This window comes from Podarcis filfolensis, assembly GCF_964270895.1.
Source record: "Podarcis filfolensis genome assembly, chromosome: 2".
NCBI classification, from domain to species: Eukaryota; Metazoa; Chordata; class Lepidosauria; order Squamata; family Lacertidae; genus Podarcis; species Podarcis filfolensis.
Window position 1 is genome coordinate 20,332,345 of NC_139605.1, and position 27,539 is coordinate 20,359,883.

Genomic DNA, 27,539 nt, shown 5'->3' on the forward strand with positions numbered 1-27,539 from the left:
ATGTGCGTGACTTCTCCCCCTCTCCCCTTGCAGTGTGTCAGTGCAACAGCGAAGGCTCTCTGAGCGGTTTCTGCGACAACTTCAACGGGCAGTGCCCGTGCCGGCCTGGTGCCTTTGGGCCGCGCTGTGACCACTGCCAGCCCGGCCACTGGGGCTTCCCCAGCTGCCGCCCGTGCCACTGCAATGGGCGCTCAGAGGAATGCGACCCGCGGACGGGCAGCTGCTTGCATTGCCGGGGCCACACAGAAGGAGATCGATGCCAAAGGTGAGCATCCTGGGACAGCCCCCGGTGGAAGTAGGGGGTGTATCCATGTGTATGAAGTCCAGAGGGAAAGGCTTCCTGGCGAGGCCTAACTTCCAAAGGACCAAACCACGATCTGCAAACAGCCCTGGGAATGGGCCCCCACACCAATGGCAACAAATATGTTCATCAAACCCTTTTTGTTCCCCCAAATTGCAGTTGCGTGTCCGGATTCTATGGGAACCCATCGCTGGCCTCAGGGGGCCACTGCCGGCCCTGTCCCTGCCCTGAGGCACCTGGCTCTGGACGCCATTTTGCTGCTTCTTGCCGCCAAGATGGCCGCTCTGGGACAGTAGTTTGTAGCTGCCTCCCAGGCTATACAGGCAAGTCCAACGTTCTAGCGCCCTGTAGCCCTAGGATTGGGAGCTTGAGAGGAGATGAGGAAGGGGTATAACAGAGACAGAAGCCCACATTGTAACCTCCTTCTCAAGTCACGCTTCTCTGGGAGCATGAGTGCATTGATAGACCTGTGGTCGCGGTTTATGTGCGTATTGCAGTGGAGATTGGGGACTGGGCTCCTTTTACCTCACACAGCGCCTTTTACCTCATAACTGATGCCCTTTATCTCACACAGCGCCTTTTACCTCACACAGGCCCACGCTGTGATGAGTGCGCTCCTGGTTACTACGGCAACCCTTGGCAGGCCAGGGGGCAGTGCCAGCCCTGCGCGTGCAACAGCAACATTGATGTGGCAGATCCGGGATCTTGTGACCGGCGCACAGGCCGCTGCCTCCGCTGCCTCTACCACACCGAGGGCGACCAGTGCCAACACTGCCAGAGCGGCTATTATGGGGATGCCACACGACGCACCTGCCGCCGTGAGTGCCTCTTGGGGAGAGAGATGTGTTTTCCATCTGGTTCATGGTGCTCCCATCGCTACCTGCCTAGCCCTGACTCTTGGTGGTCCTTCAGTAAACGAAAGAGGATCAGGCCTCAGGCTTCCTGATTATTTTGTTAACAGCCGGCCTGTTAATTTTATGGGGGAAGGAGATCACCGCAAACACTCAGGGCTTATGGTCCCGGGGCCAGCTGCACCTTAAATCTTAACCACATATCATTTTGTTATTCCCAAGTTCGGATCTCAACAAAATCGTTAAATGCGAACGAAACCCCCTAAGGCACCCACGTCTCCTTCCTGCAAGTAAGCCCACTTATATTGAGACCCAAGAGGAAAGCTTGTCTTCAAAATGCTGTCAGGAACTTGGTGTTCTAATTCAGTACTTGTATGTGTCATATTTCAGAGGACCAAGAATGTGAGCTTTTTGTTTCTTTTTTTTTAAAATAGGAAAGGGGGGGATGAAACAAAACACAAAAATCCAGTTTCTAATCCTCAGGATTGCTAATAAATGGGACTAGTAATGTTGCTGGGGCTAAGGTGCAGTGATGAGAAGGAAGGCTTCTTTGCCTTCCACACAGAACATGGATGGCTGCTTTATCACACACAAAGGCTTGTGGGGAACAATTAGGAGTCCGATTATCTGCCATGCCCCTTCCTGCCCCATATCCCCCCCCCCCGCAGTACCTTGCTGAAGTGTGAAAGCTGCTAGGTTTCTTATGCCCAAATGAGGCGTGGCTTCTTTTTAAATCTACATGATTGCATATTTAATTTTCGTGCCGATCCACTGCTTTGCCCTCCAAGCGGAGCCTCTTTCTTCGACCCGCCATTTTGAAAGCACCGGTGTTTCTCTTGTGTATGGTGTTTCTGTGCCTTCCCTCCCTGCAGGTTGCTCCTGTAACTTCCTGGGCACGGTTCGCAGCCAGTGCCCGTCGCAGGACCAGTGCCAGTGCGAGCGGTACAGTGGGCAATGCCAGTGCCTGCCCAACGTCCAGGGGCAGAACTGCGACCGCTGCGCTCCCAACTTCTGGAACCTGGCCAGCGGTCAAGGCTGCCAGCCCTGCGACTGCCACCCGCAGTACTCCCTGAGCTCGGCTTGCAATCAGGTTAGGATGGGGAGCTGTGGGCCGGGCGAGGCTGGGAGCCTCTAGGGCAGGAGTGGGAGGGAAGCATTTTCTTCTAGGGAACCTTCTGAGGGCCAGGGATCAGCAGAAACAAAGGGGGCTGAAACCGTGAAAGTAAATATGTACCTTTGCAGGCTGGTTTCTGTACTCCCATTGCTTCCATCCTCCATCCAGGCAGGGGGTGGGCCAGATGACTCTTTGGGACCCTTCCAATGCTACAATTCAAAGATACATTGGGGGGCAAATTAGGGCCAGTAACAGGAGTGGCTTGGGGAGGTAGAGAGGTCTGGAGGGCCTCTTTTTCACACCCCTGATCTGGTGCAAAGCTGTGTTAGAAACAAGGGGAGGGGAGAGCATAGGAACACAGGAAGCTGCCTTGCCCTGAGCCAGCCCATTGGTCCATCCAGCTCAGTAGTGTCTACACTGACTGGCAGCAGCACTGCAGGGCCTCAGACAGAGATGCTGCCAGCCCTTCCTGGAAATGCCAGAGGTTGAACCTGGGACTTTATGCATGCTAAGCAGTGGATGGTGAGCGGCGGCTGTGTTGGCGTTGCGAGGCTCCCAACTGCAACATCACAGAGTCTTATCCCTCTTCATCGCCAATATCGTTTGTGGAGTCAGATGACCCCAACTTGACTTCAGTATTGGAGCCTTTAGATGATATTAAAAAGAGCAATACTCTGCTTCTCCAACAATTGAAACGATTGATATGTGACCTCTGCAGACTATATAATCTTCCCCAGCATCCCGATTGTTATGTACTGTGTTGAATAGGATCCAAAATGCAGCAGTCTGATTGGTCCTAGAACAATGCAGCAGTATGATTGGTCTGCAGGAACCACCCAATCCAGCTCCAGATGGAAGTGAATCCACAACCTGATTGACCTACAAGAGAATTCCGGAATTAGCCAATCACGTGCAGCCCATTGTGTAAATAATGTATATAAAGCAGATGCTTTGGGGGGACATTCATTCCTTCTCACCACTATGAGCTGAATAAAGAGCATGAAATCCACTCTCAACTCTGAGTATATTTCACCGATGTTGAAATGTTAGATCAACCATTGCCGACCGGCCAGAATGGAACAATGGAAGAGGTTACATCAGAAGAAGTGGAGGAGGAAGATATGGGTGAAGATATTGATCTGGATCATTATGATATGAAGGAGGAAGAACCTGTCGATGGAAAGAAGACAGAGGATGACGCCATTGAGAAAGAGAACCTGGCAATCCTAGAAAAAATCCGGAAGAGTCAAAGGCAAGACCATCTAAATGGTGCAGTCTCTGGGTCTGTCCAGGCTTCAGATCGACTTATGAAACAACTCAGGGATATATATAGGTCGCAGAGTTACAAGTCAGGGATTTATTCAGTGGAACTTGTAAATGACAGCCTATATGACTGGCATGTCAAACTTCTAAGGGTTGATCCTGACAGCCCGTTGCATAGTGATCTTCAAGTCTTAAAAGAAAAAGGTGTAGAATATATTTTGCTCAACTTCTCTTTTAAGGATAACTTTCCCTTTGATCCTCCATTTGTGAGAGTGGTCCCTCCGGCGCACACTGGCGGGTATGTTCTCGGTGGAGGTGCATTATGCATGGAGCTGCTTACTAAACAGGGTTGGATTCTACAGAATCTGTCATCATGCAGATCAATGCCACATTAGTCAAAGGAAAAACCAGAGTACAGTTTGGAGCAAATAAGAACCAATATAACCTAGCAAGAGCACAGCAGTCCTATAAATCGCTAGTACAGTTATATGAGAAAAATGGCTGGTTCACACCTCCTAAAGAAGATGGTTAACATTGTGGACATTTCATACACTTGGACCAATGTCAGTAAAAGATTTTCCTTCCAACACAGATTCAACAATGAATGCCCCTATAACAGCCATACTGAAGATTCTAGCTCATAGATAACTAGTGGACAATCTGTTGACTGGCACATCCAGTCTAAGCTACAGCTGTACGATTCTGCTCTTCTGTCAAGTATCTTCAACTGAACAGTTTTAAAACTTTATTGTCCCCATGAATTAAGCATACCAATCCCCACTCCGTTTTAGAGTGTTAATCCTTCAAACTGGGCTCTTGGGGTTTACTAAAATACCAGTCATTAAGATCTCCCCCTTCTTATGTGCACTTATTTGTCCTTCCTTAGACCCAGCTAGGGCTAGGGGCTGAGAGGTAGTGTGAAGCAGTGGTTAGGGTGCCCGGTGAGGATCCAGATCTTTGCTTTTGTACCCTGGCAACGGCTTCCGTGTCTCACTTTTCCACGGGGCAGGGTACAAAGGGCTCGCTTTGGGGAGTTCTTGAAGTTGTCATGCAAACTGCGCCTGCCTTGTAGTTTACAGGGCAATGCCAATGTCGGCCAGGTTTCGGGGGCCGCAGCTGCTCGGAATGCCAGGAGAACCATTGGGGGGAGCCCAGCCAGCAGTGCAGAGGTGAGTGCTGCATATTCTGAAACCCTGCCGTTGCTCTGGGCTGTGCAGGGATCCTGAAAATGTTTTTATTTCATTTAAGCGAGTTTCTGGTCTTGATGCCCATGAAGGTGATGGTTTGGATTCCGAGAACTATGAATTAAATTATGTTTGCTCAGAGGGGTTTACCCCTATTTCACATTTCAGCCCCTTTCACCTCTCCCCCCCCAAAACGACACTTCCTAAGGGTCAAGAGATGCTCCAGAATTGGGTTCCTTCTGCTTGCACAGAAGGAACTCTTGAGACCAAGCCGTTGTTTAAGAAAGGGGAATCCCCCTACTTCATTGAGAGTCTCCTGGTAAATTACAATGCACTGGAGACTTCCTGTGCCTTTTGTAATATTTATTTGATCATGTACTGGAAGCAAACTGGCTCCTGAAGCAGGCAGCACAACCTATTAATCCAGCATTAGATTCTCAAAGGCTGACATTTGCATCCCAGTTTCGGCCAGCTCGCCGGCTAAACATCCAGCACTTCATCTGACTCTCACTTCCTGCCCAAATTGACGTTTTTCTGCCTAGTCCACTCTCTGAAGGACACGACTCACTAAAAGGCTGGGTATCCAATCTCATACCAATATGCTTGAAAGTGCGAGGGTGGCGCTGTGGGTTAAACCACAGAGCCTAGGACTTGCAGATCAGAAGGTGGGCGGTTCGAATCCCAACAACGGGGTGAGCTCCAGTCGCTCGGTCCTACTTCCTGCCAACCTAGCAGTTTGAAACCATGTCAAAGTGCAAGTAGATAAATAGGTACCTCTCCGGCGGGAAGGTAAACGGTGTTTCCGTGTGCTGCTCTGGTTCGCCAGAAGCGGCTTAGTCATGCTGGCCACATGACCCGGAAGCTGTACGCCAGCTCCCTTGGCCAGTAAAGTGAGATGAGCTCCGCAACCCCAGAGTCGGCCACAACTGGACCTAACGGTCAGGGATACCTTTACCTTTACCTAATATTTCAAGCAACGACGTTTGAGATCAACTCAGCTTCTTGATTCTGTTATGAAGCCATTTGGAGTGGACGATTTAATACTAGATCACACTCTACTAGCACACATGGTGAAATAATAGGAATGGCATTTAAATAGGCAGAGCTAGGAGAATGTGTTTTTTACAAAGAGCGATTTGGAGACCCTGGGTTCAGACTATTAAGGGATTTGTTTCTTCGGCCATGCTTTCTGGAAAGGTGTGAGGGTGTATCCCTAGTTGGCAAAGAAAGGGGTTGTTGGTTGGAGACACAGAGCACATTGTTGTAGGAGAACTCTGCTAGAGGAAGGAGGGATACCCAGTTGCTGTGCTGGTAGCCAACATAACGGCACAAATATTGCTGTAAAGTCATGTCAGTTTTCTCCAACTCGGCATTCATCGCAGGATGGCGGGTGGACAAAATGCACAGTTCCACTGCCAGCATCTGCATGAACTGGGCTGTGAACTGGGTACCTTTGTCAGAGACGATCCCCGGCGGTAGCCCATGCAGCTTGAAAATGTGGTCTATTGTCAGAGCCAGCCGTCACAAATGGCGCTGTTTAGCATAAAATAAAGACACAGAGAGCCAGCAATATTTTCATGGATGGAGGGCAGCTCATTCGAACTCCTTCTCTCCTCTCCGGTATCTTTTATTATCCTTTGTTCTCTCCTGTCGCATGGCCGTTTGCCAATGTCTCACGTTACCTACATCCGGTCATGGCTTTTACCCACCCATCGCCATATAGGGTCACCACTGCCCAGAGGAAACACAACTCCATTTAAAGTCAATACATTCCAATACATTGTAAAGCTTGGAGTGCTGGTCACGAGGTCAGGGGGCCCCTGCAATATTACAAGCCTCTGCTATGGCTTTATGACTCCCACAGTCTATATTACCAAGCGTTAATATCGAGACGTGGAAAATATGGAAACAACAAGGAGAAGCAGGACTAAGATGTGGAGATATGCTCCAGAGATCCAGACCGCGGGAAGCCCCAAGAAATTAATAAATACAATTTGGACTATAATTTGATCTTTTTTATTTTATTTTATAATTTTTTAAATTGAAGTATTATGATTGGATATTTATTATTATTATTATTATTATTATTATTATTATTATTATTATTTATACCCCGCCCTCCCCAGCCAAGACTGGACTCAGCCCCCTGATACAAAAACACCTGATACAAAAACAAATTGACCGAAACACAACTTAAAAACAAGATTAAAATACAACATTAAAATATTAAAATACAGCCTCATTTCAATGGAAACTCAAATCAAATACTTTTTGGGGGATGAAAACGTCAAGTCTTCACCAAGGTTAACTTTCCAGACTGGTCCTACATGGGCCAGAAAAATTGGATGTTTTTTATTGGAAATTTAAAAAAGAAAATGTGGTCTACAAAGAGTTGGGTGGTTTCCTTGGAGGTGGGGGAGCCCTTTATGTGGGATGAAGCGCTTGGAAGACGCCACGTGCGAAGGAATAACTCTCTCTCTCCTTTACGGCGTTTTTGGAGAGCCAGTGTGGTGTAGTGGTTAAGAGTCTTGTAATCTGGGGAACCGGGTTCGCTTCCCCGCTCCTCCACATGCAGCTGCTGGGTGACCTTGGGCTAGTCACACTTCTTTGAAGGCTCTTAGCCCCACCCACTTCACAGAGTGTTTGTTGTGGGGGAGGAAGGGAAAGGAGAATGTTAGCCACTTTGAGACTCCTTCGGGTAGTGATAAAGCGGGATATCAAATCCAAACTCTTCTTCTCATGTTGCGTGCAGCCTGCGACTGTGACCCTCGTGGGATCGAGAAGCCGCAATGCCACCGCATCACTGGGCACTGCTCCTGCCTCCCGGGGGTCTCGGGTGTGCGCTGCGACCAGTGCTCCCGAGGTTTTGCCGGCGAGTTCCCCGCCTGCCAGCCGTGCCACCAGTGCTTTGGGGACTGGGACCGCATTGTGCAGGATTTGGCCGCTCGCACCCGCAGCCTGGCGCAGCGCGCCCAGCAGCTTCAGCAGACGGGCCTCACCGGGGCGTTTGAGGGCACCTTCCGCCGACTGCAGGACAAGCTGAGTGCGGTCCAGGCCATCGTCAATGCCCGCAACGCCACCGCCAGTGCAATCACCCACCTCTTGCAGAATATGGATTCGCTGCGGTGAGTGACGGGTGGCCTTGGTACCTGTACATGTGCAGAGGAAATGGACCTGGCTAGAGCCTAGGAGCAGTGGGTAGGCAGGGTAGGAACTGAGCTGCTGCATTCAATTTTTGTCTTTTGTTTGGCTTCTCCCAAAGAATCCCAAGTACCATAGATTGCTTTGGGAGCTGGGCTTCTCCCTCTCCCTCTCTCTCTTCTTACATTTTTTTACAGTGGTACCTCGGGTTACATACGCTTCAGGTTACATACGCTTCAGGTTACAGACTCCGCTAACCAAGAAATAGTACCTCGGGTTAAGACCTTTACCTCAGAATGAGAACAGAAATTGGGCGGCGGCAGCAGGAGGCCCCATTAGCTAAAGTGGTGCTTCAGGTTAAGAACAGTTTCAGGTTAAGAACGGACCTCCGGAACGAATTAAGTACTTAACCCGAGGTACCACTGTATTTGCAAGTTTCTCAGATTAAAACTTTACCTTCACATATCGAACGTACAACATAGACACAAGATTCCCAAAGAATCTCTAGGACTTCCCTCCTCACCTTTGTGGGTCCTGTTGTTAATCATTTCCTCCTGCATCTTTTATAATAGCCCACATCTTTTACATCTCCGTTGTTTCCAAAACTCACCATTAAACTACAAGTGCTATTCCAATCCTACTAACGATTTTAACTGTTTATACAATGGTTTTTAAGATAGGTTATAAATTTTCCCCATTCCTTATTAAAATTTTGGTCTTCCTGATTTCTGATTCTTCTGGGTCTTTAGCCATTCCGGCATAATCCATCAACTTAATCTGCCATTCTTCTCTGGTATGGGCTTTATCTTCTTTCTATCTGTGGGCCAATAACATCCTTGCAGCTGTGGCTGCATACATAAATAGTTTTTCTGCTCCCTTGGGATTTCGGCACCTAGAATTGCTAAAAGAAAGGCTTCAGGGTTGTTGTTTTTTAGAAAAGGTTATTAATTTCATTTCTCTGAAGAGGAGCAGTGGGTGGTTTAGTCCTGGTTGGCAGTGTACCTCTTTCCCCACTGAGAGCCAGTGTGGTGTAGTGGTTAAGAGCGGTGGACTCATAATCTGGTGAACCGGGTTCGATTCCCCGCTCCTCCACATGCAGCTGCTGGGTGACCTTGGGCCAGTCACACTTCTCTGAAGTCTCTCAGCCCCACTCACCTCACAGAGTGTTTGTTGTGGGGGAGGAAGGAAAAGGAGATTGTTGGCCGCTTTGAGACTCCTTAGGGTAGTGATAAAGCAGGATATCAAATCCAAACTCTTCTTCTCTTCTTCGCCTTCTCCCTCCCGCTTCTCACTTACTTCCTCACACCAGGCAGGAGATTGCCGATGTCACAGAAACGCTGACCAGCCTGGAAGGGTTGCTGACGGCCACCCAGGACAGGAACTTCAACGCCAACCATGCTCTAGGCACGCTGGAACGTGGCGCACGGGCCCTGAACCTCAGCCTGGCAGACCTTGCGCGCCAGCTGGAGGCGCTCAAGAATGCCAATGTGCTGGGTAAGTGCGTGTCCAAAGTGACGCAAGAAACATACACCCCCCCCCCCCATTTTTACCCAGCCCTTTTGTCAACTGTAGAATTGCAGTTCTTCTCCCCCTGGGCCCACAACCTTTTGACTTGCAGCCTCTGCTCATGAGCCAGAGTGGAGGCCAGGCTTGTATAGGGAAGTTTTTAATGTTTCATGTTGTTTTTACATTTCACTGGAAGCTGCCCAGAGTGGCTGGGCAACCCAGTCAGATGAGTGACATATATATTATTATTATTATTATGGGGTTTTCCCATAGGTCTAGCACAGGCTTCCTCAACCTCGGCCCTCTAGATGTTCGAGACTACAATTCCCATCATCCCTGACCACTGGTCCTGCTAGCTAGGGATCATGGGAGTTGTAGGCCAAAAAAACATCCGGAGGGCCGAGGAAGCCTGGTCTAGCAGAAGAGATGCCCAGCAAGGGCCTCATAGTCCTGTTCTTTAATCCCGCCCCCACTTCCCCCGGCAGGTGCTTATGACAGCGTCCGCCAGTCCTTTGTCCAATCGCGGGAAGCGGAGCACCGGGCCAACGCTTCCACGGTGGGTTTCTCCAGCCCTGTCGGCCAATCGACCGCATCCCGGCGACGCACGGAACACCTGATGGCAGCCCGGAGAGACGCTTTCAATCGGCAGAATGCAGCCAACCGGCGAGCCCTGACCGACCTGTCGACACGCGTTCGAGGGCTGAGCCTGCATCGGATCAATGAGAAGGTGGGTGGGGGAAGGAAACACCACAAAGTAAAGCGTGTGAGAGCCAGAAATGGGGAACCAGAGGTGAAGTGAAGGCACAAGACAGGAGTTGATCATCATGTGAGCTGCGCACAGGTGGGCTGAAGCGAGCTGCTGACCAGCCTGTGGAGCCTCCTTTTATTGAGACAAATATGCAAGCTAGGCAGATACATTTTGGGCTGTGACCTTTACACATCTTCCGTCCCGAGATCGTGGGGTGGTACAAAGTTATTTTGGCACCTGTTTCCACAGCATCATTTTCCCCTTGCACAGTGTATGATGAAGGAGACAAAAGGTCTCAGGGACTAAGGTTACAGACAGGGCACCGCAGACTGCTGAGACCGCAAAAGGTCAGACAGAGGGAACGATGTACCAGACAGCCGTGGCTTGTCTGAGGGGGAGTTTGCCCTGCACCCCAAGGTCACGCGTGCAGGCAGACTGTGACTTCCTGCTGGTGGGGAGTGTGCTCCCTCCGGACCTCACTCACCACTCCACGATATCCCTACACAGAGGCCTTCCAAATACCGCCAGACTTCCAGCTCTCGTCGACTCCGGCCAGGGGGACTAATGACACAGTGGGTCACAGTCTCCCCGCATCCCTGAGGTAGCCAGTCAGGTCTTGGTTGAGGGGAAAGGTGAGCTCAAGAGCTTTTCAGACTGCGCTGCTAAGTTTCTGCTTAATGTTCTGTTGGTATTTTACTGCAAAATGTTATTCTGTGGTACTTCGACGTGCACGTCTTCTGTGTGAACCACACGGAGCAAAGGCGAGGAACCTTTTCCCGCCTCTTGAGGGCCACATTCTGTTCTGGGCAAGCACCTGAAGGCCACACGCCAGTGGTTGGGCAGGGCCAGAGGCAAAAGTGGCCAGAGCGAGGAAGGAAACATTTTGACAGCAGGTGAGTGTCAGGGACTGGTTGAATGCAGAGGAATGGTGAGGGCGGCTGGGGAACCCCCCCAAGGGAAGACGACTCAGAGCCCAGGGACTGGTGGTGAGATAACAATGAGCGGTCAGTGGGAGAAGACTGGGAGGAGGTTGTCAGAAGAGATAACAGGGTTCAGCGAGTGGAGGGAGTCTGCGGCAGAAAGAAGTCCAGAATCAAAGGTAGAAGAGGGAGCAGGACTGTGGGAGGCCAAGAGGCAGAGAGGAGTCTGGCTGGTGAAGAGGCCTTCCTGCTGTGACAAGCTCCCCTCCCTTCCTGGTCTCCCAGTACCAGGAGAGGCATGAAGAGGGCGGAGGAGAAATCAGCGTCACGTAGTCACACAAGCGCAGCCTCAGATTGCTTAGGGGAAACCCTGGAGGACTTAGGCAGCTGTGGAGAGGCAGGGCCCTTCATCTCCGCAACTGCTCCATAGGGGCAAGACCTACTGAAGAAGAGCTGCTGCGCCCATTGGGCCAGACTCTCCCGTGCCAATCCTGTTTTTTTTTAAAAAAAACTTATTTCATGTGATATACTGCTGGCAAGTTTCTTCATGCTTCCTCCAATGCTCTTGTGCTGGTCCCAAGGGCCAACCGTGAGGCGAGGTCCGAGTCCAGTCCGAGGTCGAGGGTGCGGTATGGAGGCTGTCCGTCAAAGCTGTAGCTGGGTCCAAGGCAGGGAGTCAGGTGAGGTCAGGAACTCTGGCAGAAGAGCAGGACAGGGTGCAGGCAGGGACAGGCTACCAACAATGTTGCTCCCGCAACCTGGGACTGGGGCTGGCTGGTTTTTATCTGCCCCAAGGCATAGGGCGGCCCCGGTCCACAGGTGACTCGCCTCTCCTGGCCTGGAGGCGAACACTCCTCCTGAGGGAACTTACTTCCCTCCGCCTCTCTGCCCTGAGCCTCTGCAGCTCAGGAGAGGCTGGAGGGTTACCGGACCCAGAGGCAACCTCCTCTTCCCCTGACGGGGCTGAGAGTGGAGCACCTGCAGGCAATGGGTCCTCCATCACCTCAGGAGCCAGAGCAGGCTCAGCTGGTGCCTGCACCTGAGGATCCAGCACAGGTGAGGACCCTTCAGGCTCAAGCCCCAGCCCCGGCTCAGCTGGTTCTGGAGGCGGGGACTCCTGTGCAGGCTGGGATTCATCAGGTTCAGCCTCCGAGTCCGAATCCCAGGCCATCACAGCTCTCTTCTCTAGGTGTGCGGTGCTCCGGGGGACGCCCCCTGCTCCAGCAGCCCCTGCGGAGGGGCCGGTTGCCGTGACGAAGATGGCAGGCGCCACTGCGGGGGCCTCAACTGCAATGGGGCCGTGGCCACGGCTGACAACGCGCTGGATCGAGCCCGCCACGCCGAAGGGGAGCTGCGCCGCGCTGTGGCTGACGTTGATGTCCTGTTGCGTCAGGTAAGCCATCAGAGGGGAGCCGCAGAGCTCAGTGTTATAGGCAAGGTAACCCATTAGAGCTTTTCCGTTTGCACGTATTTCGTTTCATCGGAAAGACCAGCAGAACGAAGGCCTGGACGTTGTTTTCAAGGCAGTAAACAGAGTTAGCTCTGGCTCTGTTCCTGGAATGCAATGCTCCCTGCATCCCTAGGCCTCTGCCTCCCCCTGCTGGCTGACCAGGGGACCTGGTGTGTCCTTTGCAGGTGGCCGAGGCAAAGGCAAGGGCAGGTGAGGCGAAGCAGAGGGCACAGGCCGCGCTGGACAACGCCAATGCCACCAAAGCCCGCCTGGAGCGCTCCAACAAGGAACTACGGGACCTCATCCAGCAAATCAAGGGGTTCCTGAATCGTAAGTGCAGGATATCAGGCTGCCCCCCTACACCAGTCCCTTATTTTATTTTGTTCGATGCCTATCTCAAAAAGACAGCTCGTGTAATGTACGGTACATCACATGCCGTAAAATGCCACTTTTAAACGGCTCCCCCCCCCCAAAAAAAAAAGATTTATGGGAGCTATAGTTTGTTAAGGCTGCTGAGAGCTGCAAGGAGACCCCATTATTCACCCTCACAGATCAACAATTCCTAAAGTAGCTGGACAGTCGACCCCTCCTCACAAGGAGCTCTCGCAAAGAATAAACAAACAAGTGCCCAAAAAAAATCAGAAAGCAATCTTATTGTTGAAAATAATAAAACGAATGCCAGTTACGGTCATGTTCCTGCCAAAAAGGGAAAGGCAAAATTCCATACAAAAAAGTTAAGAATGCCGCTGCACCTCCTTATGCAAGTTGCAGGCAGGGCTGTGGGGCAAGGCAGGTGGACATATTTATCCCTTGATGGTTCCAGCAGTGTGTGTGTGTGTGTGTGTGTGTGTGTGTGCGCGCAGTGGGGGGTATTCAGACAGGGATGAAAGAAAGCAGGGCAGAGGGGACATTTGCAGGGGGTCTTGTGAGAAGCAGGGGCCTGCCGTTCTACTCGTCTGTAGCGCTGACTGACCCATCCCTCACACAGTTGACGGAGCCGACCCTGACAGCATTGCTCTGGTGGCCTCCCGCGTGCTGGAACTCTCCATCCCAGCGTCCCCTGCACAGATCCACCACCTCGCTGAGGAGATCAAGGAGCGCGTCAGCAGCCTGGCCAATGTGGACGCCATCTTGGACCAAACGGCGGGAGACGTGCGTGTGGCGGGACAGCTGCTGCAAGACGCACGCCGCGCCAAGTGAGTGTGCGAGGGCCGGAGAGGACGTGTGATGGAGGCTGCTCCTGTCGGACCCAGAGGAGAGGCCATGGGGACAGAATTGTGCTCCCCTTGGTCCTCTTCCCTTCATGAGCAGCAACTAGTTATTCAGCAAAGGGAAAGGAAGTTGGGGGAGCGTAGGAGTTTGCTGCGCGGGACCAGCACCCTGTCAGGAGTCTCCACAGCTGCTGTTAAAACCTGAACTGATGGTGGGCTTATTATTAGGTTTGAACATGGGTTCAAATCCCCCCTCCTCCATGAAGCTCACTGTTGGGTCTTAGGCTGAGAGAAAATAACCTCCTTTGTTAGGTGTATTGCAAAGTTAAATGAGGAGAATTGTGAAACACTGTGCATATCAGATACAGCTAGAAACATGGTGTTGAGAGGCCCTTTCATGTGGCTGTGTCACAGGAGCTGAACAGAGTACAAGGGTGGGACGGTCACTGTTTGGGCTAGTTTGCCATCTAGGCTCAAATACAGGAGTGGTTTAGATGCAAGGAGGGCCAAATTCTCACTGATGTGGGGAAACATGGAGGCAGCTGTACAATTAGCCTTTCAAAAGCAGCGTAGTACAGTGGTACCTCGGGTTAAATACGCTTCAGGTTACAGACGCTTCAGGTTACAGACCCTGCTAACCCAGAAATAGTACCTCGGGTTAAGAACTTTGCTTCAGGATGAGAACAGAAATCGTGCAGCAGCAACAGCAGGAGGCCCCATTAGCTAAAGTGGTACCTCAGGTTAAGAACAGTTTCAGGTTAAGAACAGACCTCCAGAACGAATTAAGTTCTTAACCTGAGGTACCACTGTACAAAACAAATTAACTGTGCAGAGCTAAAAACCGAACAGCAGGTCGAAATGGCAAAACTGACCAGAAAGTTCAGGAACCAAGAAGACCAAAACTTTAATAAAGAACAGGGGAAATTTACAATTTACTTGAGAGACCACTGTAAGCAGATGAAAACATTAGCAGGATTGTAATAACACTTGTAATGTAGAAATTACTATAGACAAAATGGAGGGACATAAAACTTGGATGATGAAATAATATACATTTGAAAAGGTTGATAATAGGACCCACGGAGGGGAAGGTGGGAAGTCTAGAGATACAGAGAAATCTCTAAATATGGATATGTATTTGGCAATGTTATAATTCTACACTTGTAAAATCAACTAAAAAATTATTTCAAAAATAAAAAGTGAACAGTGGTCAGCACAAGAATGCTCAGGGAGAAGCTAAGTCAACCAGATTCGTTTTCAGGGCTCTCTTTCATCCAGAGAGAGGGCTTGGCACAGATCTCGGAGGAGGGGAGGGAAGTAAGCTATACCTGTACACAGAGATCACACCTGGCGAATGGCTGCCCCTAGATCTCTTACTCCCATGGATTTGTCATCCTGGCCATCACAGCAGTGGGGACGCTAGTGCACATAGCTCTGGGCTAACACTTGCCGCACGTTCTTCCCGTTTGCAGCGCTCGAGCAGAGAGTGTAAAGACTGCAGCCGAAGCAGTGAAGAAGGCTCTGGACGACGCCAAACGGGCTCAAAGCGCTGCCGAGAAAGCCATCCGCAACGCAGCCAGCGACATCTACAACACCGAGAATGTCGTGAATAGGGTAAGCCCCGTCGCTGTGCACAGCCCTCCCCTGAAAGTGTACCATAATCAAACATTGAGAAGGACTTGGAACATAATTAGGTAAAGGTAAAGGACCCCTGACAGTTAAGTCCAGTTGTGGACGACCCTGGGGTTGCGGCGCTCATCTCGCTTTACAGGCCAAGGGAGCCAGCGTTTGTCCGCAGACAGTTTTTCCGGGTCATGACTAAAAACCAGCAAAACCAGAGCAGCTCACAGAAACGCCGTTTACCTTCCCGCCGGAGCGGTACCTATTTATCTACTTGCACTTGACGTGCTTTTGAACTGCTAGGTGGGCAGGAGCTGGGACTGAGCAATGGGAGCTCACCTCATCGCGGGGATTCAAACCCCCGACCTTCTGATCAGCAAGCCCTAGGCTCTGTGGTTTAGACCACAGCACCACCCATGTCCCTTGGAACATAATTAGCTGCCCTTATACCCAGCCAGACCCTGGACAATTTAGTATCAGACGCTGCCATCTCACTGCTCACCCCTCATTCTGGATCGTTTATATGAGCCAAGTTGAAAAGCACAGGTCCCAATAGTGACCTACTTCCTATTTCTCTCCATTCGGAGAACTGCACTTTCGTTCTTACTCTTTGCTTCCTGCAACTTAACCAATTCCTGATCCACAAGAGGACCTCTCCTCTTATTCCTTGACTGCCGCGCTTACTGGGGAGTCTTTGGTGAGGTACTTTGCTGAAAGCTTTTTGAAAAACCAAGTCCAAAGAAGCAAGGTGAGTAGCACCCTGGATAGCTCCAAGAAGCAACAAGGCTGAGTGCTTGTCTGCAATTCCTCTTCTCTAGAAAGCATGGGTCCGAGTGCTTTTTCCACTTGACCCACGTTTTCTAGGCATGGAACCAAGCAGTTTTGCCTTTGCCCCAATGTTCCTCCCCGCTGGAAAACCTGCTCTTTAGTGCTAAATCTGAACAAACAGCAATCCGCAAAAACCAACAGCCCAGTTGTTTGTTCCAATCCAGTGCTAACAATTGGGTTTCCCTGGGGGGAAGCAGTGGCGCAAATGGAGATATGGGTGAACCCTCAGCCTTAATTAGGCCTACAGCATCCTTGGAGCAGTTAGCCCCACCCCCAAGGAGTGGAGCCTTTACTTTTAAAGGGGAGGTGTCAATTTAATGAGTTGATACAGGGGAGGCCACGGTTCTGTTATGGCCTCTGAGCTGGAGCCCTCCGTGCCTCAAAATGGTAATGCCATTGAGGCGTTGGCACTGAGGGCACTTCTGGCAGTAGAAGAGAGGAAGAGTTTGGATTTGATATCCCGCTTTATCACTACCCTAAGGAGTCTCAAAGCATCTAACAATCTCCTTTCCCTTCCTCTCCCACAACACTCAGTCTGTGAGGTAAGTGGGGCTTCAGAGAAGTGTGACTAGCCCAAGGTCACCCAGCAGCTGCATGTGGAGGAGCGGGGAAGCAAACCCAGTTCAACAGATTACGAGTCTACCGCTCTTAACCACTACACCGCACTGGCTTGAACTTCCAAAGATGGAGGGGCACCAGAGGCTGGTTCAGGGGGCATCAGAGGCTGGTCTATGATGCCCTCTAAATCTCCTGAGTCGTAACATCTCCTCAGTGAGGTCAACACTCTTGTGTAGGATGGGGGAAATCCTCCCACCACAGTGAGATGCAGCAGACCTTCTCCAGCTTCCCATATTGCCTCCCTTCAGATCCAGCAGCAGACTGCAAGCGCTGAAGGTCAGCTGGCCGAAGCCATGGAGCGCGTGGGTCACCTCGACAAGCAGGTGGATGCGCTCAAGATGAAACGGGCCAACAACAGCCTGGCCGCCACGCGAGCTGAGGAGACAGCCAGCGCTGCCAGGGACCGAGCTGGCGAAGCCGAACAGGTACATGAGGCTGGGCTTGAGAAGGTCCAGGAGTCTGGCAAAGATGGATAAGCATCCGTCTCCTGGGTTAGGACTGAGAGGACAGGTGAAGGAAGCATCCTTGCTGCATTGTGTACACACAGGGTGCGAATGGGTGGCTGCCCACACAACAGTGTAAATTCAAGTTTCATTTTATTTTGGAAGGTTTTCTACCATGTTTCGTCATACAAGCGCCAGGCAGCTTGCAGTGAATAATGCAAAGCAAGTATTTCTTGTGCAAATTGGTACTTGGAAATGCTTAATATTCTGTAGCTGGTACTTCATGTACCCTCTTCGTCTTGTAATTTTGGTGACGCTGCTGCCCACTCCATTTGCTTTTTCATTTGTTTGGCTCCAGGAATTCAGTCTTGCTAGTTTCATCCTAATGTCTTAAAAAGGTAAAGGGACCCTGACCATTAGGTCCAGTCGTGGCCGACTCTGGGGTTGTGGCGCTCATCTCGCTTTATTGGCCGAGGGAGCCGGCGTACAGCTTCTGGGTCATGTGGCCAGCATGACTAAGCCGCTTCTGGCGAACCAGAGCAGTGCACGGAAACGCCGTTTACCTTCCCGCCAGAGTGGTACCTATTTATCTACTTGCACTTTGACGTGCTTTTGAACTGCTAGGTTGGCAGGAGCAGGGACTGGCCAATGGGAGCTCACCCCGTCACGGGGATTCGAACCTCCGACCTTCTGATGTCTTATAGGTCTTATAATAATAATAATGTCTTATTAGAAACTACCAAGTGTGCCCACAAACTCTCATTGCTATAATACTTAGCTGCAGCACACAATTGAAATGTGTTTCCTCCAACGAGCCCAGCCTCACCCCCAGAATATCTTCTCCCCGCTTCACCTAACAGGGTTGTTAGGAGGGTAGCTAAGGCTGAGAGATGGTGACTAGCTGTCAGTTTCTCTGGGTGTTTGTGATTCCTGCTAAATTACTCAGAGGGTGAAATTGACTGACTGTTTGGAGGCAATCAGACAAATGAAGATGGCGTCAGAGATGCTCCTTCACCCAAATGCTCTGCCAGCCACCGTGGCCAAGAGGCAGCTGTGCCTTAAGGGGGACGTCCGCCCGCTTTTCGAGACTGCAGGCATGTTACGTAAAACAGGTGGAAAATAATCCTTACCTGTCAGAAAAACATCAGAGGAGATTTTGCTGGTGTTCTCACGTCACTTCTATCTTTTGGTATATTGGCAGTTTGTTTATTTTGATGGTTAAGATATCAATTAAAATATTTTTTTTTAAAAAAAAGAAGAAAAAATAAACAGTGGGATTCAACTCACCAGTCCCATCAGCAGAAGGCTTGTGCAACAAGGTTCTAGCTCCTCACCCCACCCCTCTAATTTGCTTGGGGGCCTGGGTGCTTGGAGAACCCATGGAACAACATGTGGGGCAGCGGGCGGCGGATTTTTCCATCTGACAAGCTGAAATGCTTGCCCTGATGGAACGATCACCTTAGTGCAACATTGATTGCCTCCCAAGGCTGTGTGGCTAGGTACCCGCTGAAGCCTCTGGCAGATAGAGTCAGGCTGATAGCCTCCTGTCTTCCTTCAGCCACCGGACCCTGTCAATTTCACGTCTCTGTGTGTTCCTTTGGAATCAGGAAGTTGGGAGGCACCTAAAAGGCCAACCCCAAACTCCAAGAACTAGGACTGACCACCCCTCAGTTCCTGTTTTGGATCTATCCATGCAGCCTAGCCCCATAATGTGTCACAAGCAGAGGCTTGGGACCTGGAGAGAAAATAGCTGATGATGATTCCAGAAATTACAAGATTTGGGAGGGGAGAGCATGGCACCCTGTTTCTTACAGTGGTCAACCAGATACCACAAACAGGAGCACAACCCTCAGGAGGTAGCGAAAAGCAACAACTCCACCATCACTGGCCGCTCTCATCTATGATGGCATTCCTTCCTGGCCTCATTTACAAGATTTTAGAATTCTTAGCTCCTCAAGGCAGGGACTTGTCCCCTTGCACCCTGAAAAGTACTATACACATTGATGTTGCTGTTGAATGAATGAATGAAAATTGGGCTCAGCAAGATGATTGGCATGAACAAAAGTAATCCACTAAGTCAGGGATTAGCCTGTCCAGATATTGTTTGAACTCCAATACCCTATTAGCCCCAGTGAGCATGGCCAGCGGTCAGGGGTGGTGGGGGTTGTAGCCTGACAACATCTGGAGGGCCACACAGGTTCCCCCACCCCTGCACTAAAGTCCTTCCAGAGGAGGCCTATTTCCTGCCTTTTCTTCCTGCCATCTTCCTTGCAACACTCCAGGGGTGGTGGAAAGCATAACGCTGCTGCACCGAGGCCTGCAGTTCCTGCTCACCGCTTGCCCCTTATTTCCCACTGCATCTCAGTTGCTGGATGGGACGCTGGGTGACCAGTACCGCACCATGAAGGACCTAGTGGAACGCAAGGCCCAGCACGTGGTCCGGGCCCGGCAGAAAGCAGAGCGCCTACGGGACGAGGCTAAGGGCCTGCTGCGCGATGCACACGACAAGCTGCAGCGGCTGAGCAGTAAGTGCCCGGGAGAAGGGGGGAAATGTATTCTCTGGGGTGGTGTGTGACATTTCTGGGCCCCTCCCCCATAAATTGGGTTTCACACAATTCTGTTATTTTTTTTTAATAAATTTTTTATTGGTTTTTCAACACATATTAAAAGACAATACAACACAATACAAAAACAAACAAACATACAAACACGTATAATTTCTTGACCTTTTTTTCCTTAAACCTTCTTTCAGCGACTTCCCCATACCTCCCCTTTCTGCATTCCTGTTTTAAATCTTTCCAGCAACCCCTAATTTCAGTTACTTGTAGCACTTTCTTTAAATTTCTCATATCCAATTGTTTGTCACTGCAATTCTATTTTGCATTACCCAAGACATTTTAACACTCGTTAATTTTACAACAGTTCTTAAGATAAACTTTGAATTTCTTCCAATCTTCTTCCACCGTCTCTTTCCCTTGGTCACGGATTCTGCCAGTCATCTCAGCCAGTCCCATGTAGTCTATCACCTTGGTCTGCCATTCTTCCAGTGTGGGTAGCTCTTGTGTCTTCCAGTACTTTGCTAAAAGTACTCTTGCTGCTGTTGTAGCATACATAAAAAACGTCCTATCTTTCCTTGACACCAATTGGCCTACCATGCTCAGGAGGAAGGCTTCTGGTTTCTTCACGAAAGTGCATTTAAGCACCTTTTTCATTTCATTATAAATCATTTCCCAGAAGACCTTGATCCTTGGGCACGTCCACCAAAGGTGGTAGAAAGTACCTTCCGTTTCCTTACATTTCCAACATTTATTATTGGGCGTATGATAAATTTTTGCAAGCTTGACTGGGGTCATGTACCACCTATAGATCATTTTCATAATGTTCTCTCTTAAGGCATTACATGCCGTAAACTTTATACCGGTAGTCCATAACTGTTCCCAGTCAGCAAACATAATGTTATGCCCAATGTCTTGTGCCCATTTAATCATAGCTGATTTAACCGTCTCATCCTGTGTATTCCATTTCAACAGCAAGTTATACATTCTTGACAGATTCTTAGTATTGGGTTCCAAAAGTTCTGTTTCTAATTTTGACCTCTCCACCTGGAAGCCAATTTTCCTGTCCTGTTTGAAGACTTCATTTATCTGATAGTAATGAAGCCAGTCTCTTACTTTTGACTTTAATTTCTCATAGCTCTGCAATTTCACTCTTCCCTCCTTATGTTCTATAATTTCCCAATATTTTGGCCATTTGGATTCCATATTAAGTTTTGGGTTTCACACAATTCTGTGCCTTCTGGACTCTCAGTAAACTGTGCACATTAATTTATTATTACAGTGGTGCCTCAGGTTACATACACTTCAGGTTACATGTGCTTCAGGTTACAGACTCCCCTAGTCCAGAAATAGTGCTTCAGGGTAAGAACTTTGCTTCAGGGTAAGAACAGAAATCGTGCTCTGGCGACACGGCAGCAGCAGGAGGTCCCATTAGCTAAAGTGGTGCTTCAGGTTAAGAACAGGTTAAGAACGGACCTCCGGAACGTATTAAGTACTTAACCCGAGGTACCACTGTATTATTATTACCACCCTGCCCATCTGGTTGGGTTTCCGCAGCCACTCTGGGCGGCTCCCAACAGAATAATAATAATAATAATAATAATAATAATAATGATGATGATGATGTAACAAAACATCAAACATTAAAAACTTCCCTAAACAGGGCTGCCTTCAGATGTCTTTTAAAGAGAAGATAGCTGCTTATTTCCTTCACATCTGGTGGGAGGGCATTCCACAGGGCGGGCGCCACTACCGAGAAGGCCCTCTGCTGGTTCCCTGTAACCTCACTTCTCGCAGTGAGGGAACCACCAGAAGGCCCTTGGCGCTGGACCTCAGTATCTGGGATGAATGATGGGGGTGGAGACGCTCCTTCAGGTAAACTGGGCCAAGGCCACATGAACTTCTTTCGTTTGGTTTGTATGCCGCTTCCAAAATCCAGGTTTCCAAAGATTCTCTCCATCACCATCACACACAAATAGATTGGGGTGATGGAACCAGGGAAAGGAAGACCATAAATTTTGAGAGTGGGCAGGAGAAGGACAGGGAGCTACATGAGATGCTGAAACTGCTCTTTGATTGTGGGAAGCCCTGCCCAGCCCTGCCTTTTGGTGTCTTCAGTTTGCTTATTTACTTATTTTATGTCTGCATAAACTTCCATACTGCTAAACCAAGAAGGGGGCTGATCTTCTCAAAGCAGTGTGCATAAAATCAAAATTAAAAACCTAAAAAGACAAAGCTCGGAATAACATAAAACCGAGTCACGTGGCAGGGCACTTGGAATTGTTGCTTTTCTCTTCCTAAAACAGCAGGAGGTGCCCTGCTCTAGCTCATGCTACCTTCTTGGCAAATGCCATCCTCCGGCAAAGCCAGGCAGCTTGCCCGGGATCTATAGATCACGGCAGCCAAGCCTCAGACCCAGCACACACACTCCTTAATCCACCCTCTCCATGGCTCTCTGGGCACTTTGAGTTTCCAGTGGGGAGGCTGACACAAACATTCTTGATGGAGGGTGGCAGGGAAACCTCTTGCCCAAAGGGGTACGTGCCCCTACTGCGTCTGCATGCCTCTACTCACTACGTCACCCTCTCTGCATAAAGGGTGAAATATACTCGGAGTTGAGAGTGGATTTCATACCCTTTATTCAGCTCATAGTGGTGAGGAGGAACGGAAGTTCCCCCAGAATGTCTGCCTTATATACATTATTTACACAATAGGCCCCACATGATTGGCTAATTCCAGGATTCTCCTACAGGCCAATCAGGTTGCGGATTCCCTTCCACCTGGAGCTGGATTGGGTGGCTCCTGTGGACCAATCAGACTGCTGCATTCTGGATCCTATTGTTCTAGGACCAATCAGACTGCTGCATTCTGAATCCTATTGTTCTAGGACCAATCAGACTGCTGCATTTTGGATCCCATTTACTCAGTACATAACAAAGGGCTTCCACTTGTGCAACAGAACTTTCTCTACCCTCCCGTCCCAAATCTGTTCTGGGGATCTGGAGCGGATTTGCTGTTGGGGGAAGGGCACACAAGGAGAGGCTGGCGGTGACCTCCTTGTCTGGAACTGCGACAGAGACACCGACGTGGAACTGTCCCTTCAGAGGCAGGTTTCAGGGAGGGGACGGTTTTAGCAGCCCATCTTTCCCTTAACTTTTCTCCATTTTGTTGCTGCAATTCTCTTCCTCCCTGTCCCTATTCAGCGCTGGAAGAAACGTATGAAGAAAACGAGAGGCTGCTGCAGGAGAAAGCGGCCCAACTGGACGGGCTTGAGGCCAAGATGAGGGTCATATTGGGAGACATCAATCAGCAGATCCAAATCTACAACACCTGCCAGTGATGCGCTGTGTTTTTTTTTTTCTCTCCCTCTCCCTCTCTCCCTCTCTCCCCCTTACCCACTCCCATTTTGTAAGTCCTATTCACTGCTCCCAGTCATGTGTTTGAATAAGTCTTGGCTACCCATGCCCAGATCTAGCTTAGTGCCCGGAGCACCGCTTCCTATGGCTGTCCCTTGCCACCATTGCTTGACTCTCACCCCAGCCTTCGTGGAAGCACAACACTGCATACATCGAGGCTTCCTTAGGAAAATCCCTTCCCTGCCAACATCCAGCCCGTAAGGAAGCACTTAAGCTGCCATAGCGGAGTTTTCCCGTTCTGGTTTTCTGCTGGTCTCTCGCTCAGAGCAATAACAGAACAGGGGAAGGGTTGCCTAAAAGGAAGTTCAGGTGAGGCAGCTGCATTGCCATGCCTGTGTGTGATCTGCCGCAACCAAGGTGGCTTACACCTGTGTGTGATTAAAGGCCCAAAGGCTATTGCTCTCTGTGTTGTCTTATTCCTTCCTCTGCTCAAATCCTGGCTTGCCTTTCATAATTCACCCCAAAGTGTGTCTACACTTCTGTTTTGAACTGGAGCTGGACCCTGGTGAAACTGCACTATGAGTATGTATTCAACATCTTTATCAACGACTTGGATGATGGACTCAAGGGCATCCTGATCAAATTTGCAGATGACACCAAACTGGGAGGGGTGGCTAACACCCCAGAGGACAGGATCACACTTCAAAACAACCTTGACAGATTAGAGAACTGGGCCAAAACAAACAAGATGAATTTTAACAGGGAGAAATGTAAAGTATTGCACTTGGGCAAAAAAAATGAGAGGCACAAATACAAGATGGGTGACACCTGGCTTGAGAGCAGTACATGTGAAAAGGATCTAGGAGTCTTGGTTGACCACAAACTTGACATGAGCCAACAGTGTGACACGGCAGCTAAAAAAGCCAATGCAATTCTGGGCTGCATCAATAGGAGTATAGCATCTAGATCAAGGGAAGTAATAGTGCCACTGTATTCTGCTCTGGTCAGACCTCACCTGGAGTACTGTGTCCAGTTCTGGGCACCACAGTTCAAGAAGGACACTGACAAACTGGAACGTGTCCAGAGGAGGGCAACCAAAATGGTCAAAGGCCTGGAAACGATGCCTTATGAGGAACGGCTAAGGGAGCTGGGCATGTTTAGCCTGGAGAAAAGGAGGTTAAGGGGTGACATGATAGCCATGTTCAAATATATAAAAGGATGTCACATAGAGGAGGGAGAAAGGTTGTTTTCTGCTGCTCCAGAGAAGCGGACACGGAGCAATGGATCCAAACTACAAGAAAGAAGATTCCACCTAAACATTAGGAAGAACTTCCTGACAGTAAGAGCTGTTCGACAGTGGAATTTGCTGCCAAGGAGTGTGGTGGAGTCTCCTTCTTTGGAGGTCTTTAAGCAGAGGCTTGACAACCATATGTCAGGAGTGCTCTGATGGTGTTTCCTGCTTGGCAGGGGGTTGGACTCGATGGCCCTTGTGGTCTCCTCCAACTCTATGATTCTATGATTCTACCTGTGACAGCACACAGTGGGCCAACACCAGTGCTGCCCTACTAGAATAATCTTGTGCAAGGCTAATAGGGCAGGTCTGTCCTGTACTGCAATTTCGTGTTAAAATAGATTTGCTCTGTGGTGGCTGAAATGTCTTTGTTACCAAAGATGAATTGCCCTCGGTTACCTCTTCTGCCTTGCCGTTTGCAATGTAAGCCGCCCAGAGTGGCTGGGGAAACAGCCAGATGGGCAGGGTATAAATAATAAAACTATGATGGTGGTGATGTGTTAATCCATGTCATTTGAGCCATTAGAATGGGTGGCTCGTAGATGCGTTTTGGACTCTTAACTCGCAGCATTGACTATGGGTTGTAGTTCATTCGCATCTGAAAGGCTACAGGTCACACATACACACTAGAACTTTGCTGCACTTATCACCAACACTCACTAAAAATGCTGTCTATCCAAAAAAAAACAAAAACCCCACAGAATCATAGAGGTGGAGGGAACCTCAAAGGTAACCCAGTTCTTTTTTAAAAAAATAATAAATTTTATTAGTATTTTCCACACAACAACATGAAAAATATCAAAAAATAACAATACACAAAACACAAAACTCAACATTCAAAAAACAAAACAAAAAAATCTGTATCTTACAAGTTAATAATATAAACATTAAAAACAAACATTGACCCAGTTCAATACCCTGCCGATGCACAAAATCCACTACTACAACACCCTTGGGATATGTGGCCGGCCAAAATGGTGTGCCCTCCATCTTTCCCAACATTTCCCAACATGAGACTCCTTAGGGTAGTGATAAAGCGGGATATCAAATCCAAACTCTTCTTACCCAACAGTTCTGGTGCTCAGGTATTTAAATTTGAAGTTGCTGCTCATCACAGCTCTTCATCTCTCATGCTAAGGAGAAACTAGGAATCTTTTGAGCTGCTGACTTAACAGTCAGGTCAGATGACACGGTACAGAAGAAAAAAAAATATTGAACACCCATACAGATTAGGGGCCACAGAACATCAGTTGTCTAGCCCAACAGAAAAAGCAGCAGAGCAGCCACAGAGAATGTGTCTGTCAATTCCTCTTTCCCTTTGTAGGCACTGGATCCATTCAGATGTGAACCAATTTGGTGGCAACATTGTGCCTCGCTCGAAGCAACACAATTTAACAATTTGAAAAGGATAGGAATGCTGTCAGTCAGAGGGAGGATATATAACTAGTATGCATTGGCAGGCTGTCAGTAGTGTTGCTGTGGTGTCGGGCAAGGTTATCACCGGTTAATAATAAAATAATGCTTATGAAGGTAGTAATTAGCCCCAGCCAGCATGGCTGATGGTCAGGGATGATGATGGGTGATGTAGTTCAATACCATGTTGACTATCCCTGGGCCTCTAATATTCGAGGTAAAACAGTCTCAAAGTCTCCCATGGCATTTTTGACAGTGTTTCGGTCTCAGTGTCACTTCTCAGGTTTCTTCATGGCTGACAGGGCATTGGTGCTAATGGTACAGTACCAGCTCATTTCAATCCCGTTGCCATAGTGCTAATGGCACATAATACCAGGACTGTCAGTGACTGGCATCTATTTGGTTGCCATGGCAGCACCGTGGTTGCTATGGTACCGATCTAGGTGTCAGCATCCTAGCTATTTTGCCACTGTCTTAAGAATGTAGAGACTGTTGTGATAGGAGCAGTTGCAAGATTGCTAAACATGGACTAGTTCTGTCTATAACCACCACCGGCTAATCTGCTGATCCCACCATCTTGGTGATTTATAAAAGTAGAGCTTTTTTTCACACAAGTTATTAGGTAAACAGGAAAATGTGTACAGAAAGTGGTTTTCATTTTACTGAGTACTAATTTTTCTCAAGTTTATTTAGGCAGCCAGTAACACAATTATCCTTAGACAAGACGTTCTCTGAACATTTTCCTAAACTTTCCCCCTTTTCTGAACAGGATGCAGTGAGCACACAGGCCTAGAATATTTGCACCAATTTAAAATGTACTAGAGACTATGCCTTGTTTGGAACCAAGAAAGTTCACAATGCCTGGAAGAATTCCACATATAATGAAATAATTGGTGGAAGCAAAATGGGGCAGTGGGAGTAGAACTGACAGTGCAAAATGTGTGTATGTGAGGGGAAACTTGTTTTTTCAAATATTGCTTTAAAAACCTTTTATGAAGCCCAAAACTTTAGTCCATCTGCTGTGTATTATATACCAACATTTCCTTCCTCTCACCTGCTGTCAGGTACTACATCATAATTGGTCACCTCTCTCTTTCAGTAATGTTTCTGACCACCACTGACAAATTGGCCTTTCAGCAATATTGTATGTGGCTACATGAAGATGTACTCAATTAACTTCACACAAGGTAGATGAGGTGCAAATCCACAAGTATCTATAATTATTTTAACATGATGCAAACTACATAGGAAAACAATATTATTAGTGACAACTACAGGTGACTCTCAACTTATCCCTGGGTTACATTCCAGGGATAATGCATAAAGCCAAATTCACATGTAGTCAAAACACACTAGGTTCAATTGCAGGTGGGATTGCCATTGTCATAGTCTATTTTCATGGACACCCATCCCCTTCACCACCTATTATTATTAATATTAGTAGTAGTAGTAGTAGCCAAGTGCATAAAGCTGAATGTGTGCAGGTTAAATGTGTGCAAGTTGCAAGTTACCTGTACAGAGAAAAAATGCAAAAGCTAGTACAGTCTAAAACGGTACATATGATCAATAGGCTTACAGGCTATGTTTATTACCTCAGGGGAAGTTTGTTTTTATTTCCAGCAAACAGGAACAGGCTGAAATATAGGGGAAATCATAATTATCCAAAGTGAGTACAGTGGTACCTCGGGTTACAGACGCTTCAGGTTACAGACTCCGCTAACCCAGA

General features: G+C 48.8%; 2 protein-coding genes and 1 long non-coding RNA gene across 4 annotated transcripts in view; all 3 read left to right on the plus strand.

The window, feature by feature from the left end:
• The window catches only part of LAMB2 (laminin subunit beta 2), a 64,544-nt gene extending 40,969 nt beyond the window's left edge, over positions 1 to 23,575 (plus strand). The window contains exons 19-33 of the mRNA XM_083600296.1: positions 34 to 265; positions 461 to 624; positions 895 to 1,119; positions 2,025 to 2,242; positions 4,602 to 4,698; positions 7,466 to 7,838; positions 9,164 to 9,348; positions 9,846 to 10,087; positions 12,218 to 12,421; positions 12,664 to 12,808; positions 13,467 to 13,674; positions 15,162 to 15,303; positions 17,004 to 17,180; positions 19,564 to 19,723; positions 22,957 to 23,575. Coding sequence (XP_083456422.1) covers positions 34 to 265; positions 461 to 624; positions 895 to 1,119; positions 2,025 to 2,242; positions 4,602 to 4,698; positions 7,466 to 7,838; positions 9,164 to 9,348; positions 9,846 to 10,087; positions 12,218 to 12,421; positions 12,664 to 12,808; positions 13,467 to 13,674; positions 15,162 to 15,303; positions 17,004 to 17,180; positions 19,564 to 19,723; positions 22,957 to 23,093 — 2,909 coding nt within the window. The 3' untranslated portion in view covers positions 23,094 to 23,575. The remainder of the gene's footprint in view (positions 1 to 33; positions 266 to 460; positions 625 to 894; positions 1,120 to 2,024; positions 2,243 to 4,601; positions 4,699 to 7,465; positions 7,839 to 9,163; positions 9,349 to 9,845; positions 10,088 to 12,217; positions 12,422 to 12,663; positions 12,809 to 13,466; positions 13,675 to 15,161; positions 15,304 to 17,003; positions 17,181 to 19,563; positions 19,724 to 22,956) is intronic.
• LOC310757194 (ubiquitin-conjugating enzyme E2 Q2-like) lies at positions 3,305 to 4,376 on the plus strand. Its single transcript, XM_083602441.1, is given in 2 exon segments — positions 3,305 to 3,880; positions 3,883 to 4,376. Coding segments are annotated over 2 exon segments (750 nt in total). The 5' UTR covers positions 3,305 to 3,309; the 3' UTR covers positions 4,062 to 4,376.
• Positions 23,576 to 25,384: 1,809 nt separating the features above from the next.
• On the plus strand, positions 25,385 to 27,539 carry LOC310757404. Of its 2 annotated transcripts, XR_014545163.1 has the most exons (3): positions 25,402 to 26,435; positions 26,583 to 26,834; positions 27,005 to 27,539. It is a non-coding gene; the product is annotated as an uncharacterized lncRNA (long non-coding RNA). The 2 variants fall into 2 exon arrangements; XR_014545162.1 differs by lacking the exon at positions 27,005 to 27,539 and having other exon boundaries at positions 25,385 to 26,435; positions 26,583 to 26,818.